A 17314-nucleotide genomic window follows, 5' to 3' on the forward strand; every position below is an offset into this window, starting at 1 on the left:
GGGCACAGGGCTGGGTGAGTGGCCCGGAGGCTCACACTCGTGGTGCTCTCCCCTGGCCTCCTTTGCAGCCTGTCGTGAGCCAGGGAGCCCGTGTGGAGGACCTAGAGGCACACCCGCGTCTGAGGAAGCCGCTTTCTGAGTGGAGCTTAGAGAAACATCCTGAGGATTGCACAGCAGAGCCCCCTGCGGGGGCGAACACTTAGGGATCCAGAGTCAACAGAGGGCCCCCAAAGTACCCTGGAGCTCTCACACCGTCCTCCCGGCCCTTCTCCTGCCCTAGCCCTCCCAGGTGGCAATTCCCGACCGGACTCAGCCCGTCTCACTCTGTGGAAGGTCACTTTAGAGGAGAACCCAAAGGCTGAAGGCACCACTCCATCCCTGTCCACGGGCTGGGGCTCCCAGAGCTGTGGCCCTGGCCGCTCCCTCCTGGCTCATCCAAGCACACGCTGCCCAGAGTCAGAGCTCAAAGCAGAGGCAAGGCCCGGCCCGTGAGCCTTGGCAGAGCCCTGATGCCCCCCAGCACAGCACAGCCCCGCACAGGTGGGCCCTGGCCAGGCACGCCCATCCAAAAGGCCCAACTGCTACAGGTGTCCTCCCCAGCACAGCCCTGGACCACCCTTCCTGGAAGGCGACCAATCAGGACAGAATGAAGCAACCCTGGGTTTTAATCCCAGTTCCCACCATTTTCAAAGCTCTGTGACTTTGGGCGGGCACTTAATTTGCAGTGTTTGATGGTCTGTGAATGACAGTTTGAGGGGATTTTTTAACTGGAGAAGAAGGTGACCAGGGACCTGGCTGTCTATTAACAGCAGCCTTCACACTCTCAAAAGTGTCCCAGTTTGGATAGCAAGTTATAGGGTCACCCTTGTCTCCTGGCAGGATGCAGTCACAGGACATGATGCCACCAAACCCCCGGCTGATCACAGCTCTGCTTCTGTGCCCCACCCCCACCCCATCTGCAGAAAGCGAAGGGCGGGCACTGGATAAACATCCAGATGACGGGATCATGAAGGACAACCAAGCTTTGTCAACAAACAGGATGCTTAAGAGACCCACTCAGTGAACTTGATGTGTGGACCTGGGGTGGATCCTGAGGCCCAAATCGATTGGAGGGGGCTGTGCCGTGGGCTGGGCATCTGAGATGAAAGAACCACTGTTCTTTGGGGCTGGGGGGCCGGGGGGGAGGTGATGGTGAGGGTTTTCCTTTGGAGGCACACAGGGAGGATGTTCCAAATTGGGGATTTGCTTCAAAACTACATGGGGCAGGACCTGGGGTGGGGCAGGTGGGGTCACACGTGGATAGTCATGATGCTGCACTCTCCGGGTCAGTGCTCCTCCCCTCCAGCCAGACCATTCCGTTGACTCATCCCAGATAGAATCACATCCCAGCCGAAGGCAGAGTTTCTGTAGGGCACAACTCCACCTCCTTAGTGCCTGGTGTGGAGAAGGTGAGAGATAAAGATTTCAGGGCTCTTGCACGTGGGAAATGGTAGTGTTCCGAGATACCATGGAGTTCCGTAGCTGCAGGCCAGCCCCAGTCCCGTGCTCATGTGGGTGGATGCACCCCCAGCCCCATACCACCTCTGCTCCTGGTGGCCTCAGGCCTCCCCAGGATCCTGGTGAGTCATGGAGAAAGCTCAGGTCTCATGGTTGGGGAGGCCACTTGCCTGGGAGAAGGCAGATATGCAGTGGCTCTCCCGGGGTGGCCATGATGTGCTCCATGCTGTCTCTGGGACAATGTTGTTTCACTCAGCCCTGTAGCCCTAAGTCACAATTGGACTACTGACCCCAGCTGAGCCTGATTCTGATTGGACCAACCAACCCTCAACCCCATTTACAGACTTAACACTGACTCAAGAGTCAGCTGACTGCAGAGGAGCTGGCGAGCTGCTCCTGCAGTAAAGGGGGGGCCTGCAACCCTGCTTTCTTTCTAGACAGGCATATCCCAGGAGCCTGTGTATACTGCCACCATAGTTATAAGGAAGACACCTGCTCTGTGACACCACCAGCCACTCCTAACTCCCAGAGCTCCAATGGCTGTGCCCCAACCATTCCCGCCAGAAAGGGGTGCCAGCAGCACCCTACAGCAGCCTGGGGGATCCCCAGGCCCTTCCACACCCCTGCAATAAATGGGAGCTTTGGGCAAAGGGCGACTTCAAAGCCTCCACGGCTCCGAGTCAAAGGTGGGGCTGCAAGATATCCTGCCACAGCTCTGGACCCGGTGGGGGGCCTGGAGCAGCTTCCTGGTCTTCCTTGTTCCAGGGAGGCCCCCAGTTTGGGTAAAAAAGACATGTAGAACTCTCTAGGGCTGCCCAGCCAGCACTCAGGCCCCACACATGCAGGCTGCAGCTCACCAAGAGGACCCCTCAGATCCTCCCATAACCTGGGCCTGAGGTCAGTGTCATCTGCAGGTTAATAACTTGGCCAGGGCCACCCAGCTGGTAATGGGCAGTTGATACCTGGGCCTAGAGCCCACACCTGCAGCCTCTAGAGATGGAAGACAAGCTGTGCTCATAGTTCAGACCACTCTGGGCCCAGGCCAATACCAGGCACTGACCTGGACCCCTGTGGCCTGTCAGGGACTGCTGAACTTCCCTTTCGCAGCTGGAAAGCACCCCTGCCTGGACCATCCACAGTTAAAGGCCACCTGCTGGAAGCCCCTAGTCCCACAAAGTGTCAGAATCACTCTGGCATCTGTCATGGTAGCCTGGATGCACACAAAGCTACCCACTCTACCAAGAGTCCAGAGAGAAGTGACCACAGGACATTCTGGGCCACTACCCTCCACCCCTGCCTGGCCCTCACCTGGGGAATGGAGACAGGACCCATGGTAGAGGGTACTGCCAAAAGCCAATGATAAATAGAACCCGTTTATTCACCTCGGTTAAAACAGGTGTTCTCACCCAGGTCAGCTAGTCAGTGGGCCCAAGCAACCAAGCACCCTCCCTAGGCTGGGCTTCAGAGGAGGGGAGTCCCACCAGGCACCCTGCCTTCAGGGGCTGCCAGGACCACACCTTGGCCAGGTTGGAAATTCCAGGTAGGGGGGGTGGGGGGAGGACAGGCGATTTTTATTGTGCTCCATCCATAACGATCCTTTGTACAAAAATCAGTCTTCACGGTTTCAGCAGTCCCGGCGGCAATTCAAGTTAAAGCGTAAAAAATAGGATCTGTCCTTATGAAACTCCTTGGGAAAGTTCTCCAAGCGTTGACGCCCTATTGGGGGAGCTCAGAGGCCGATGCCAGTCCGTAGAGGGGTAGTTTCCTCGCTGGCACTGGGTGAGTCTGGACCCAACAAGGCAGCGTCGGCGGCGTCCCTGGCCCACCATGCGGCTCCCAAATGATGGTGAGCTCGCTGCTAGGCATGCTTGCCGTCGGGCCTCCTGGACTGCGGCTGCAGGGGAACAGAATTCGCGTCACTGTGGCCCCGGCACGTGGAGCAGAACTCGGCCCACAACCCCACCTCCCAACACGCCCGCGGCAGTTTCATTCGCTCCGTTGATTTTGAGTCCGTGGGTGCCTAGATTCGGTCGGAGGCACCGGCCAGGCGGGGGCGGGGCGCACGCTCCGAGTCGCGGTGACTCAGGGCTCCACTCCAGCCGACTCCTTCCAGCACCCCAGCCGGGGAGGCAATTTGCAATGCAAAATCACCACGCCTCCAGCTCCCCGCTCTTCTGGGGAACCGCGAGCAGTGAGACCTCACCGGCCCGACAGCCGCTCCCCTCCCCTAAAATCCCCTCCCCCAAAGGCGGCGGAGCCGGGAGAGGAAGTTTTGCAATCCCGTACAAACAGACGCTGGTCTTGCTCAGGCTTGAAAACGTTTGGGGAAAATGAAGAGTGAGCGAAATCGAAGCAACAGCCTGGACCCAGCGCTCGGCTCCGCTGGATCACCCGGGCGCTACCCGCCAGGCCCGCCCACCCAACTCCGCTGCCCCTGCCTCCAGCCCTCCCTCCTCCCCGTAGCCTGGGAGTTACCTTAAACCGGGGGTAGGGCGCGAAGGCACTCAATAGCCCCCTAACCAGCTGGAGAAGTCTAGGAGCTCGCGCTCCGCGGGGCTCAATTCGCCCTCGCAGCCGCTGTCATCGGACGAGTAGGTCGAACGAGGGGACTCAGGTTCCGAGCTGCCTTCGCGGCCAGGGGACGAAGAGGCGCAGGAGGGCGAGGCAGCGATGGGGGGAGTCTCAGGCGGCCCGCGGGGCGGAGGAGGCCGCGCAGCCGGGGCCAGCAGACCCCCGGCCAGCGCGGCGCGCACCGCATCATGCTCAGCCAGCAGGCTCTGCAGCGCGCGGATGTACTCCACAGCTGAGCGCAGCGTCTCTACTTTACTTAGCTTCTTGCTGGCGCCCCCGTGCGGCACGTGCTGCCGCAGCGCCTGGAAGCCCAAGTTCACAAGCTTCACGCGGTTGCGCTCACGCTCATTGCGCCGCGCCACTGCCGCCGCGCCGCCCCCGGCCTCTGCCGATCCTGGCCGCCGCCGCCGGCTGCAGCGCAGCAGTTCGGGGGACGTGGGTCTCCGTCGGACACCGCAGGCACCAGGGACCGCAGGCGAGGTGGGCACAAGTCGGGACAGTGCGCCGCTGTCCATCGCGCCCGCATCCACCCGCCTGGTGACAGTTCTAAGTCCCGGTGCACCACAAGAAAGTGCGCAGCAAAGTGTGGGAAGCGGACGGCCGTGCCTCCCGGGGGCTTCTGGCACGCCGCTGCCAAGCGATTCCTCTGGGGCACTCTTCCAAAGTCCTCTGGAGCCTGAGGACGGTGTGGCGCAGGAATCGAGAGGCGGTGGGCAGTGCGCACCGGGAAGCGTGGGACGCTCGTGTCCCGCGCGTGCAGGAGGACGTTCCCTGGGTCTCCCCTTGCGCGGCGCAGGCGGCTCGTTTTTAAATGTATAGATAACCCTCCTCCGCGCCGCCGCCGCCTCCTTTCTCACGCCCTCCTCCCTTCGCCTCTCCCTCCCGCCTCGCTTAGCCCTCCCCCTCTCACACACACACACACACACGTTCTGTAAAGCCCAAACCGTGAGCACACCTCCCACCTCCCGAAGGCGGTCCGCAAGTAAGATGCTCCCTGCTTCCAGCAGGTACCTAGTGAGTCTCCCTAAGAGCTGTAAGCAGGGCCCGGTGTGGGAACCACGCTGCCTTCCGCAGGTTCCCCACGTCCAGGTGCTGTCAGCAGGTCCCTGGCGTGACCTGCCTTTACCCCCACCCCCATGCAGCCCGCTAGCATGCAGAGGTGCCAGTCCTCGGCTCGCGCGGCGCGTGCTGGTGTGGGACAAGGCGTGGCCGGGAAGATAATCCAGCTGTCGGGGTAAGCACCGGAGACCCCCGGGGGCAGCACGCGCCTAGCCGCCCGAGTCCGCGCCACGCCCACGGGGGCGAGGAGGCGGGGGCCAGGGTCTCAGCCAATCGTGGGCCGCCCTTTTGGCCAATTGCGGCGGGCCAGCCCCACTCCCAGCCCCAAGGAGGAAGCGTACGCCTGGCGCGTGGCTCCCGGGCACCCTCGGGAACAAAGCTGCTCACCCGCTGGGCCTCGCCCAGGTTCGCCCCCCCCCCCCCGCGACCCTGGTATCCGCTCTCCTCCCACTCACACCTGTGTCCCTTTGGGCTGGGCGGTCTGAGGTCGTCGAGGCTGGGATAGGTGGAAGGTTTAGGTTCCCTGGGGCCCCTGCACCTTGTCCCTCCTCATGCACACCCTCTCCCTGCGGTTTCGGTGCGCCCCTGGGCGACGCCTTGAACCGGAGAGGCTGGAGGTTTGCACCCAACCACTCCTGTACTGTGGAGCGCTCAGGCCCGCTCACACCCCTCCGCCCAGACTCTTCTTTTCCAGTGTCTCCCAACCTCCACCACAACCTACCTTGTTCCTGGTCGCTCCTCCCATGGGCTCCTGCTCTGTCTTACAACCCCTGCTCCTCTTTCCATTTCCCGGGCTGTTTTTCCTCAGGGCACCCTGGCCTGGTTCTTCCCTTCCTCCCTTGAGGATACTGTGATTGGGGTCCCTGGGGGGTGGGGAGGCTGTGGGCGGGGCGTGACACATGGGAAGAATTGCAGGGTTCAGGGGGGATAGAGACTGCCAAAATGCATAAAATGCACTGTTAGTAGAAAAGTTTTGGTCCTGCCTCACTGTCCAGAAACTGTCCTTGGGGCCATATCCAGGCCGGCTTCCCCCCAAGGAGCCAGGTGCTCAAGGACCAGGACCTCTGGGAATGGAGTGGTTGGTCAGGTGGCCTGAGCAGCCTTCCAGTTCTGGCTTTGGGGCTTGGCAGTCAGGGACCTCCTCTAGGGAGCCCACCAGACAGGTAAAGGGTATTTACTGCCAGCCTTGGGGGTGCCCACTGGCTCGCTCACCCTGCTGGACCCTGTTGAGCTGGCCTGCTCACCAGTCCCTCTTTGGAAGGCTGGCTGCAGAGTAGCACCTGCCTGGGCCCTGTGGGGCTGAGGGCAGGGGTATGTATGGTCAGGGGTTCACAGTCATACCTCTGCCCAGTGGAGCAGTCCAGGGTAGACTTTGAATTCAGGTTCCCTGACCAGGCTCTCCTCTGCACCCTCTCCCTGGTCAGAGGCCCCTGTCCCCTGACGTCCTCCCTCCCCTGCAAGACCCAGTGCCAGGAAGTCCCAGAGCCCTGCACTCTGGGCCTGGGCAGTCTTTGCCGGTCTCCAGCTCAGCCTGAGGGCCTGGATTTCTCCATCAATGCAAACTGCCAGGAGCCTGGGGATTGGTGTCGGGTCCCTCTGCTAGTTGTGCTGTAACTTCATTCCCTTGGAGGACCCTGGGGGGACAGCAGCTGGGTCAGGCCCTCTAGCTGGTCTTCATCCAGCTAGGTCCTATAGCTAGGTTCTGGGATCTTAGGGTCAAGGTCCCTTAAAACCTTAAACTCAAAGACTCCCTGAAGCTCGACCCTTCCAGAGGCATCCAGGTGCCCTGTCTATATCTGCCAGTCGAGCCACGGTCAGGCCAGCAGTCCACCCCTTCCATCCTCCCCAGATCCTGGTCCTCCGAGGCCCTGGAAACCCAACCCCCCTCCCCAGTCCCCGGAGCCTGCTCTCTCCCTGTGGGCCTCTCCCCTCTATTTCTTGGCCTCACTCACCCAACAGAAGTCTATCCTCTGACTTCTGCCAGCATTTGACACCAAGGTGGCTCCCTTGATCAGGAAGGGTGCTCTCTCCTGGGCATATGGGTCTCCATGGCATCTGGGGCGTCTCTGGGACACGGCCCCTCACCCCCCTGTGACCCACACAAAGCTTGCAAAACAGGCCAGTGCCCATCAGCAGACAAGCGGGTGGCTACAATGTGCCACCCATACAAGGAACTGTCATTCAACCATAGAAGGAATCGAGGCCCCATACACCTGCGCCCCGGGGCAGCCTGAAATGTGCCGCCGCCGGCTGAAGGGCCAGACGGGAGGCCACGGACCGTATGACTCCATTGATAGGAAGTGTCCAGAATGGGCAGGTCCATGGAGACAGCGGGTGGAGGGCTGCGGGGCCGCAGGACAGTGAGGGGATGGACTGGCTGCCAGGGGTGGGGCTTCTGGGATGAAGAACTGCCCCCAGGTGGACCGTGGTGTCACCTGTCAGGTTGACTCGTGCCCGCTGAGCGGGTGGACTGTGGGCGTGTGAAGTGCAGCTCAGACAGGAGGTCAGAACTGCGCATGTGCCTGTGAGCCCCGTCCTTGGCCGTCCTCGCTCTCCCGCTCCCTCCCGGGCTCCGCGCCTCTCCAGTCGCCCTCCCTGACCTCTCTCCTGAGGAGCAGGGGCAGGCCAGCCCTTTCTGCAAGGGACAGGACAGCAAACAGTTCAGGCCTCCTGGCCGCCAGATCTGTCACACACACATGCTTTACGGTTGTGCAGCAGATGCTACCGAATAAAACGCAGCTATGACCTGGGGTCTGTGCCCCAAGGAGACCGCATTATGAACCTGAGGTTAGGGTTAGGGTTAGGGTTAGGGTTACAGATCCTGTTACAGGTCACAAAACGTTCTCTTGATTTTTCGTATTTATACAGGGCATAAAAGTTACCGCCTACCACTGTTAATGTGCACAGGAGGGTGACACACACCACTTAGAGCCACCAGCCACCTCCAGAACTCTCCCGCCCTCCAGCCCCTGGCCCTCTTGTCTGGTTCTGGTGACTGGAAGGCTCATAGAAGGGGAAATCACACTGTATTTGTCCTCATGATTTTCAATTTTTAAACTACCGAAAAATTTAAAAACAGTTCCTAGTTGCAGGCACTACAGAAGCAGTGGTGGACCTGATGATCAGGCCATGGTGTGCTAACCACCAAATGGAGGCTGGGCGTGTCCAGGTGATACCCCGACTGAGCCGCAGCCCTCTGAGGCTCCTCCACCTTAACTCTAGGCAGGCTGAACTTGATCTTCTTTTCTTTAAGCCCACTCCCCCTCCCAGTTCCCCTCCTTAGAGAAGGACCCACCCACTGCGGTGCTCTCTGGCCTCCTCATGCAGTCCGGGGGTCCACCCCTTCTCCAGCCAGGTCCCCATCTTGCCTGGGGTGCTGCTCCTACCTCTGCTCTGGTCTCCTGGGTCTTCAGTTCAGATCCTCCTGTCTGGACTCCACCCCCAACTAGGGTAGGCCTGGCCAAGCCCAGTGCAGTCAAGCCTGGCCCTTAGGATTCGGCCTCAGCTTGCTAGCCTGAAGTCCCCCGATGGCCTCTCGATGCGCCCACCTCCTTAGGAACAGTGAGAACGACTGTGTGTTCAAGGGCGGTTGTCTCGCAACCCAAAGAAATTGAGGCCAGAGGGGGAGGTCAGTTGCCCCAGGCAGGGAGTGTGAATAGAAGGCAGAAATCAGCCAGCCATCACTGTTGTCCCTAACTTGCCCTGCCTTGGGCCCCTAATGGCCTGGGGCTGAGAGGGAGCTACCTGGGCATGCTCCTGGGGGCTGGCCGAGGGCACCGAGGAAGCAGCCAGCCGGCCCCCACTCCCTGGTAGAAGACAGGTGGCCCATCTGTGGAGTCTTCTCCTCCTCCCGTGAAACAGAAAGCCCTCTAGGCATCAGACCATGAAAAAAGCCATTCCTTCAAGCAGGACAATGTCTCTGGGCAACATTTCCACCCACAGTGCAATAAAACCAGAATGAAAATACCCAGAGCACAGCTGCAAACTGGCCCGTGCCCAGAGGAAAGAGCAGTCTTCCAAACAACTCTGAGGCTGGAGGAGAGGCCAGAGGCACCAGGGCCTGCAGGTGCCAGCCGTGAGAACAACTCTCGTGAACACCCCCCCAAAGCCCGAGAGCCTGCGGGAGTCCTGGGGCAGCAAGGGAAGCTGAGCACAGGGAGCAGAGCTTTCCCCTCCAGGGTAGCAGGAAGAGAAAATCCAAACCACCGTAAAAGAAAACCCAGGGCTAATAGTGGTGACGGGAGAAGAAATTAATAAGACAGAGAATTGAAATTTAACTGCAGGAAAATGAAAACCTGATATTTTTCAAAGACCAACTGAATAGTCAAGAAGATGAGAACATACTCTTAGAATAGCAGAACTAGGGCTGGGATGGTGGCTCAGTGGTAGAGCACTCGCCTAGCATGTGCGAGGCCCTGGGTTCGATCCTCAGCACCACATAAAGACAAATAAATAAAATACAGGTATTAGAAAAAAGAATATCAGAACTACGAAAATGTATGTAAGTACAAATGTGAAAGTATTAAAAAGAAAGGTTTCCCTTGATGACCGCAGTGGAGTCACAGAAACTGAGTTTACCCTCCCTCTCCCCAAAACATTAACAAAAAGAATCAAATTCAGAAAACCTTGGTCTTCAAGACCCTGGGCATCAGGTGACAGAGGACAGTGGTCCTCAAGAGGAGGGAAAGCTGGGTGCAGTGGCACATGCCTGTAATCCCAGCAGCTCAGGAGGCTGAGGCAGGAGGACCACAAGTTCAAAGCCAGCCTCAGAAGTGGCGAGCCCCTAAGCAATCAGTGAGACCCTGTCTCTAATAAAATACAAAATAGAGCTGGGGATGTGGCTCAGTGGTTAAATGCCCCTGAGTTCAATCCCTGGTACCAAAAAGGCAGCGGGGCAGCAAGCGAGGAGGTCTCACCTGCCTTGCTCCCACCCCAGGAGTGCCCAGGAGACCAGGGAGCCAAGAGGCCCAGGTAGCTGGAGTTCTCAGGACAAGTGTGCAGGAGAGGAGAGAGGTGCAGACGGAGAAAGGCCCCAGGAGACCAGAAGGGGGTCAGAATGTGTTGTGGGAAACCCCGCAATTCAAAGAGCATGGGGGAGTGCACGGCAGATGGTGCCTCAGTCGTGTGGAAGAGCATGCCCCCACCCAGCCCTGCTCCTCCTGTCTGACACAGAGATGGAAGTGCTTCCCAGTACCTGAACTGTGTCCCAGGACAAAGCTAAAAATGTGCCTAAGGGTAAATTTACATGTGTGATGCTGACAGCCCACCCAAACACCAAACATGCTCAGGAGACTGAGGCAGGAGGATGGCAGGTTCAGGGCCAGCCTTGGAACCTAGTGAGACTTAAGATGTTTTTAAACGATTTGCTGGGTAGCTCAGTGGTAAAGTGCCCCTGGGCTCAAGAAGAAGGAGGGAGAGAGGGGGAGGGAGGGAGGGAGGGAGGAGGAAGGAAGGGAGGAGGGAGGGAGGAGGGAGAGAGGAGGGAGGAGGGAGGAAGGAAGGAGGGAGGGAGGAAGGAAGGGGGGAGGGAGGGAGGGGGAGGAGGGAGGGAGGGGAGGAGGGAGGGAGAGGGAGGAGGGAGGAAGGAAGGGAGGAGGGAGGAAGGGGGAGGGAGGGGGGAGGGGGGAGGGAGGAAGGAAGGGGGGAGGGAGGAGGGAGGAAGGAAGGGAGGAGGGAGGGAGGGGGGAGGGAGGGGGAGGGAGGAAGGAAGGGGGGAGGGAGGAGGGAGGAAGGAAGGGAGGAGGGAGAGAGGGAGGGAGGAGGGAGGTATGCATATAATGAGAAGGTAGATGCTGGATTAATAAACGAATACCCTGTCCTGACAAAGATATTCACAAATATAAGAACATTCACACATAAGGACATTAAAACAAGTTTCACGACTGCGCTTTATATGTGAATGCTAAGTAGAAACATAGAGATCTATATAAAAACAAAGAGCTCATTTGAAATTCTTGAGATGATAACTACAATGTCTGCTATTTTTTTTTTTTTCAATGCGCTAGTTTGGATAAATTTCAGGTCAGATGCTGTGGAAGAAAACGCTTGATAAATTTGAAACAGCAACCGATGCTTTGCCAAGTGAGGCCTGGGGAGGGAGGGTGGCTAAGGAGGTGCGGGGGCATGGAGGGAGGCCAGGTCTGATGCCTGCACGTGGAGTCCCCCTGAAAGGAGAGGAAGGAGGGGGTTTTCCACATTTGATGAAAATTATCCACAGACCCACAAACCAGCTCTAAGAACAAAGAAGACACAGCCGGGACACACCTTATCAAACTGCCCGGAACCAGTTAGTAAAGAGAAAACCCTAAAGGCGTCCAGAGGGGAAAGACGCATTTCATTTGCACACGGCAGAAGAATCACACGGAGGGAATGAACACAAGGAGGATGCAGTATTCACACACCTACTTCCTAGCAGCATCGCGCACAGTAGCCGAGGGTGGAGCCACCAGGTGTCCACTATGCAGAATGGGTACACAAAGCGGGCCTTATCCATAGGTGGAATACTATTCAGTCCTAAAAAGAGATGAACTTCTGACACAGCTGCAGCAGGGCGGGCCTTGAGAACATGCTGCTGGGTGAATGAGAGAACAGGGCAGCGCTGAGGGGTTCCACCTCTGTGAATGTTGGGTGCCAGAGCCTGGGGAGGGGGAGGAGAAGGTCAGTGTTTAATGTTTAATGGGAACAGAGTTGTAGTTTGGGAAGACGAGGACGTTCTAGAGAGGACAGTGGTGACGGCTGCACAGAAAGCCATGCACTTACACATAGTCAAAATGGAGTCAGAAGTGGTAGCACAAGCCTGGTATACCAGTGGCTGGGGAGGCTGAGGCAGGAGGATGGCAAGATCGAGGCCAGCCTCAGAAATTTAGTGAGGTCCTAAGCAACTTAGCAAGACCCTGTCTCAAAATAAAATAAAAAGGCCTGGGGATGGGAAAATGCCAACCTAGGCTCAAGGTCAGTGAACTTACCTCCCCGAAGTGCAGGGGAAGTAAGTTTCTAGACGCTCTGACACTGATGGCGCTTCCCCACCTGCTTCCAGCAGAGGGGACCTGGCACAGAGGGAACTGGACCCTCAGGGGAGTGAGGGTCCAAGTGCCCCAGCAGCCACCAGGTGGGGAAAGACATTAAAAATTGTTATTTGAATGGATTGAAAAGATAAGTGACTACTAAACAAATGGTGTTTCATGTGGGCTTGATAACGTGTAAGTCAGCTGTTGACGATGACTCGAAGGCACAGGGAAGCAGGGGAGGTGACGTCCCGTGCTCCCTGTGAGGCGGGGATGCCCCTTGGTGGAGGTGTCAAGCAGCCTCCCGTCACCGTCACAAGCACCTGACATCATCAACTGACAGAGAGACAAGGGCTCTCGTGGCTCATGCTCTTGGAGGTTCCTGTCCATGGTCAGCTGGCCCTGTGCTTTGGGTGAGGCAGGACATTATGTGGGAAGCGCAGGACAAGCAAAGTTGGTCACCTTGTGGCCAGAATCCTAAAGAGGGAGACACAGAGGAAGGGGCTGGGGTCACGCTCTCCCTCTGACCAGAAGCCCTGCCGCCAGGCCCCTCATGTGTTCCCGCCACCTCCCGGGCACACCGTGCTGGGTCCAAGCCTTTGACACGTGGGTCCTGGGGACACCTGGCTCCAGACGGTGGCAGTGAGCCATGATGCGTTGAAGCTGTAAGCCACAGCCCTTCGGCAGCCCCTGAGCAGGAATGCAAGGTCATAGCTAACACGCCACGAAAACTCTTCAGCTAATCCCTCCCTCAAAGAAGTCAGAGAAGAACAGACGGACAAACAGGAGGCAAATCACAAGGTGGACTCCCGCCTGTCCACAGCCGCGCTCACGAGAATGCAATGGGCCAAGTGGCCCAGCGAGAATGCAGATGGTGTCAGCGTGCAGGGGAAAGGCAAGACCTCACTCCCCTGCCTCCAGGACACAGATATGACAAGTGTACGGGGTGCGGTGGCGGGTGGCTTCCACGGAGGCCCCAGTGTCCTGGTGTTGGTGCCCAAGCTGGGACTCTGGGGAGGCAGGAGAAGTGCTTGCATCAGTCAGGAAGTTAGAGGAAGCACCAAAAAACCTCAACCAAGAAAAATAGCATTGTAAAGCAATATGCCTTAAAACACAGATTAATGCATAAAAATTCTATAAAGACCAAAATATCAGAATTTTAAATTTAAAAAGACAGGATTAGTAACAGCACCATGCCGTGCCCAGCCCCGTTGGAGCCCGAGGCAAAGGGATTGTACAACCCCAAGAGTGTGCTGAATGGAGACCCCTAGGGAACCAAGGTAATTAACCCGTTGTTTTAAAAAGCAAATACTACAATTAATAAGTGGGCAAATGAACTGAAAAGACACTTCTCAAAAGAAGGAATACAGATGGTCCACAAATACATGAAAACTGCTCCCCATCATTAGCAATTAGGGAAATGCAGATCAAACTACACTGAGATTCCACCTCACACCAGTCAGAACGGCAGCCATCAAGAACACAGGTCATAAGAAGCACTGGAGGGGACGTGGAGACAGGGACACTTGTGCGCTCTGGGTGGGACTGTACATCAGTAGGACCTCTGTGCACATGAGTGCGGAATCTCCTCCGGAGCCCAGTCGTGGAACCACCAACGGACCCAGCCGGCCACTCCTTGGTATTTTTCCTAAAGAATTTAAGTCATCATGTTGCAGCGACAGGTGCACACCCGTGTTTACAGCAGCCCAGTTCACGTAGCAGAACTAGGGGACCCCCGGGGTGTCCATCAGTGGGTGAATGGGTAAAGAAAATGTGGTGGACATACACAATGGAGTTTTATCCAGCCATAAAGAAGAATGGAACTATATCATTTAAAGGGAAATGAATGAAACTGGGGACCATTATGTTAAGGGAAATAAGGTCAAAGGTCGCATGTCTTCTCGCATGCTTGAGAAGAAAGGGAAAATAAAGACGGGGAGTCGAGGCAAGGGGAGGGAGAAGAGGTGGGGATGGGGAGCACTGGTCCTATTGCCGCGCTGTGTACAGTACGTGACCCAAATCCCACCATTGTGTGCAGCTATAATGTACCAGTGGGAAATGGGGAAACTTTAAGTATCTATAGTATGAAGCCACTAGGTTTTGGAGTACGTGAGAGGCACCAACAAATAGTGTGGAATTCAAAAGATATTGTCAAAACTGATCATTCCAATATCAAAGTCGGCTTCAGAGTAAAGACTACTCCCAGGGATGAATGAGCTCACTTCGTGACAATTAAGGGGTCCGTGAAGAGGCCACAGTCCTAGATGTCAGGGCGAAAGCCGGAGACCTGCAAGGACAGAGGGGCAACTCCACGGCGGTAGCTGGAGACCCGGACACTCTTCTCTCTACTTGACAGAAGGAGCAGACAGAGGATGAGAATCGCGTCACTGTCCACCAACTCCATCCAACTGCCTGCTGGGAATTCCATCCAATCTCAGCAGAACCCAGGCCTTGAAAGTGCGCGAAGTCTTTGCCAAGGTCGATCATGTGATAGGCCTGAGATCAAGTCCTGAGACTTGTGGCAGGATACAGGTCCTGCAAAGCATACTCTGTGGCCATGATAGAATTAGAATCTCTAATAATGTAGAGCTACCTGGAAAGTCCCCGGATATTTGGAAATAAATAATGCAGACCTGAGCGCCCCATGGTTCAACAAATAAATTGAAAGAGAAATTAGAAACTATTTTGAACCAAAGAAAGATGAAAAAGCAATTTTTTGGAAATTCACGGGACACAGTACTGAGAGGTGGGTCTTGTTGGTGGTGGTTGGTTGGTTGGTGTTCCTAACAGTGCATGTCCTGTTATTTTACTGTGATGAAACACTCCTCCAGACAGAGAGGGGAACAGACATGAACCGGCTCAGAGGCCCCAGCACTGCAGAGTTGAGGAGCAGATCTGAGGAAAAGCCCAAGAGCTCAGGGCATAAGCAAGCCCAGGCTGAGCCCCGGGAACCAGAGTCGGAACCGTGAGGAGGCAGAGCAGGAGCCAGGAGCCTCCCCTCCCGATACAACTCTTCCTTAAAGGCTGGGACACAGCAGGCGTGGTGGCAACTGCCCGGCTTCTGTCCCAAACTGCTCTGGACTGAAATCTCAGCGCAGGCGTCCCTGCTCTGTGGCAGGAGGCAAATCCCTTCATCTGTCTAGTGAAGATGATCTTATGTGTGGTTCAAAAGCAAAATTAGGCAGTAGTTTTTCAAATTCCCCCTCCCTTCCCATCATTCCTCTTTGTCGAATCCACTGAACCTCTATTCTCCACCCTCAACCCCCCTATTGTAGGTTATCTTACACATATCAGAGAAAACATTTGACCTTTGGCTTTGGGGGACTGGCTTACTTCAATTAGCATAAGAGTCTCTAAATCTTTCCATTTACCAGCAAATGTCATAAAGTCATCTTCTTTATGGCTGAGTAATACTCCATTGTGTATCTATGCCACTTTCTCTTTGTCCATTCATCTGTTGAAGGGCACCTAGGTTGGCTGCATGGCTTCACTATTGTGAATTGAGCTGCTATAAACATTGATGTGGCTGCATCACTGCAGTCTGCTGATTTAAAATCTTTTGGACATACACCAAGGACTGGATAATTGGCTCAAATGGTGGTTCCTCTACTAGTTTTTTTAAGGAATCTCCATACTGCTTTCCAAATTGTCTGCACCTATTTGCAGTCCAGCCAGCAATGTACGTTGAGTGTACCTTTTTCCCCACACCCTCACCAACATTTATTGTTACTTGTATTTTTGATAATTGCCATTCTGACTGAAGTGAGATGAAATCTCAGTGTAGTTTTTTAATTTGCATTTCTCTAGTAGCTACAGATGTTGAACATTTTCTCATTATATTTGTTGACCATTGGTATTTCTTCTTTTGAAAAGTGTATTTTTAGTTCATTTGCCCATTTATTGATTGTGTGTGTGTGTGTGTGTGTTTTGGTTTGGTTTTTGGTGTTAAGTTTTTTGACTTCTTTATATATCCTGGAGATTAGTGTTCTGAGGTGCAGATGGCAAAGATTGTCTCCCATTCTGTAGGCTCTCTCTCCTTGATTGTCTCTTTTGCTGTGAAGTAGCTTTCTAATTCAACGCCATCCCATTTATTGATTACCGACTTTACTTCTTGCACTTCAGGGGTTTTGTTAAAGAAGTCAGTTCCTGAGCTCATATGTGGGACACACATTTTCTTCTAGCAAGTGCAAAGTCTCTGTTCAACATCTGTATTCCTTCAACATATGAGCAGAGTCTCAGGTCTTTGTTCCACTTTGAGTTGAATTTTGTGCAGGGTGAGAGAGAGGGGTTGAATTTCTTCTTCCTTTTTTTTTGTGGAGTTGGGGATTGAACCCAGGGCCTTGTGCATGGGAGGCAGGCACTCTACCAACTGAGCTATGTCCCCAGCCAAGGGGTTAAACTTCATTCCATTACATGTGGATTTACAGTTTCCTAGCACCATTTGTTAAAGAGGCCATCTTCTCTTCAATGTATGTTTTAATTATATCAATAGATACAGGGGAAAAATTGACAAAATACAGCACCCATTCATATTTATTTTTTTTTAATATTTTTTTAGATGTTGATGGACCTTTATTTTATTCATTTATTTATATGTAGTGCTGAGAATCGAACCCAGGGCCTCACACATGCTAGGCAAGTGCTCTACCACTGAGCCACAACTCCAGCCCCCCCATTCATATTTAAACACTAGAAAAACTAGGCGTAGAAGGAACTTACCTCACCAGTGTAAAAGCTGTATATGACAAACTAAGGCCAACAACGTGTGAATGGAGGAAAGCTGAGAGCAGTCTCTGATAACAGGAGCTTGATTTTAGCCAAGGATGCCCACTTTCACCACTTCTATTCAAAAAGAAGAGCTCCAACTATTGCTGACATGATCCTTTATTTAGAACCCCCCACCCCACCCCACCCCCCCAAAAAAAAACCCCACCAGAGGACTCTAGAGCTCATAAATTAATTCAGCAGAGTAGCAGGAGACAAGACCGACATCATACATCAATCACATTCCTATACTCCAGTAGTGAATCAGCTGAAAGAAAACTTAGAAAAACTCTCCCACTCACAAAGCCTAAAAAAAAAAAAAAAAGAATGCTTGTGCTTGGGAATCAGTCTAACAAGAGATGAAGGCCTCTGCGATGAAACCCACAGAACACCAAAGAAAGAAACTGAAGAAGACCTTC

At 54.9% G+C, this 17314-nt stretch overlaps 1 protein-coding gene across 1 annotated transcript; it reads right to left on the reverse strand.

The window, feature by feature from the left end:
* Positions 1-2872: 2872 nt before the first annotated feature.
* Ascl2 (achaete-scute family bHLH transcription factor 2) lies at positions 2873-4782 on the reverse strand. Its single transcript, XM_027944623.2, has 2 exons — positions 3973-4782; positions 2873-3391 (listed from the first exon to the last, which is right to left on the reverse strand). The coding sequence occupies exon 1, from the start codon at positions 4581-4583 to the stop codon at positions 4002-4004; it is 582 nt and encodes a 193-aa protein (XP_027800424.2). The 5' UTR covers positions 4584-4782; the 3' UTR covers positions 2873-3391; positions 3973-4001.
* Positions 4783-17314: the final 12532 nt, after the last annotated feature.

This window comes from Marmota flaviventris, chromosome 9, assembly GCF_047511675.1.
Source record: "Marmota flaviventris isolate mMarFla1 chromosome 9, mMarFla1.hap1, whole genome shotgun sequence".
Taxonomy (NCBI): Eukaryota; Metazoa; Chordata; class Mammalia; order Rodentia; family Sciuridae; genus Marmota; species Marmota flaviventris.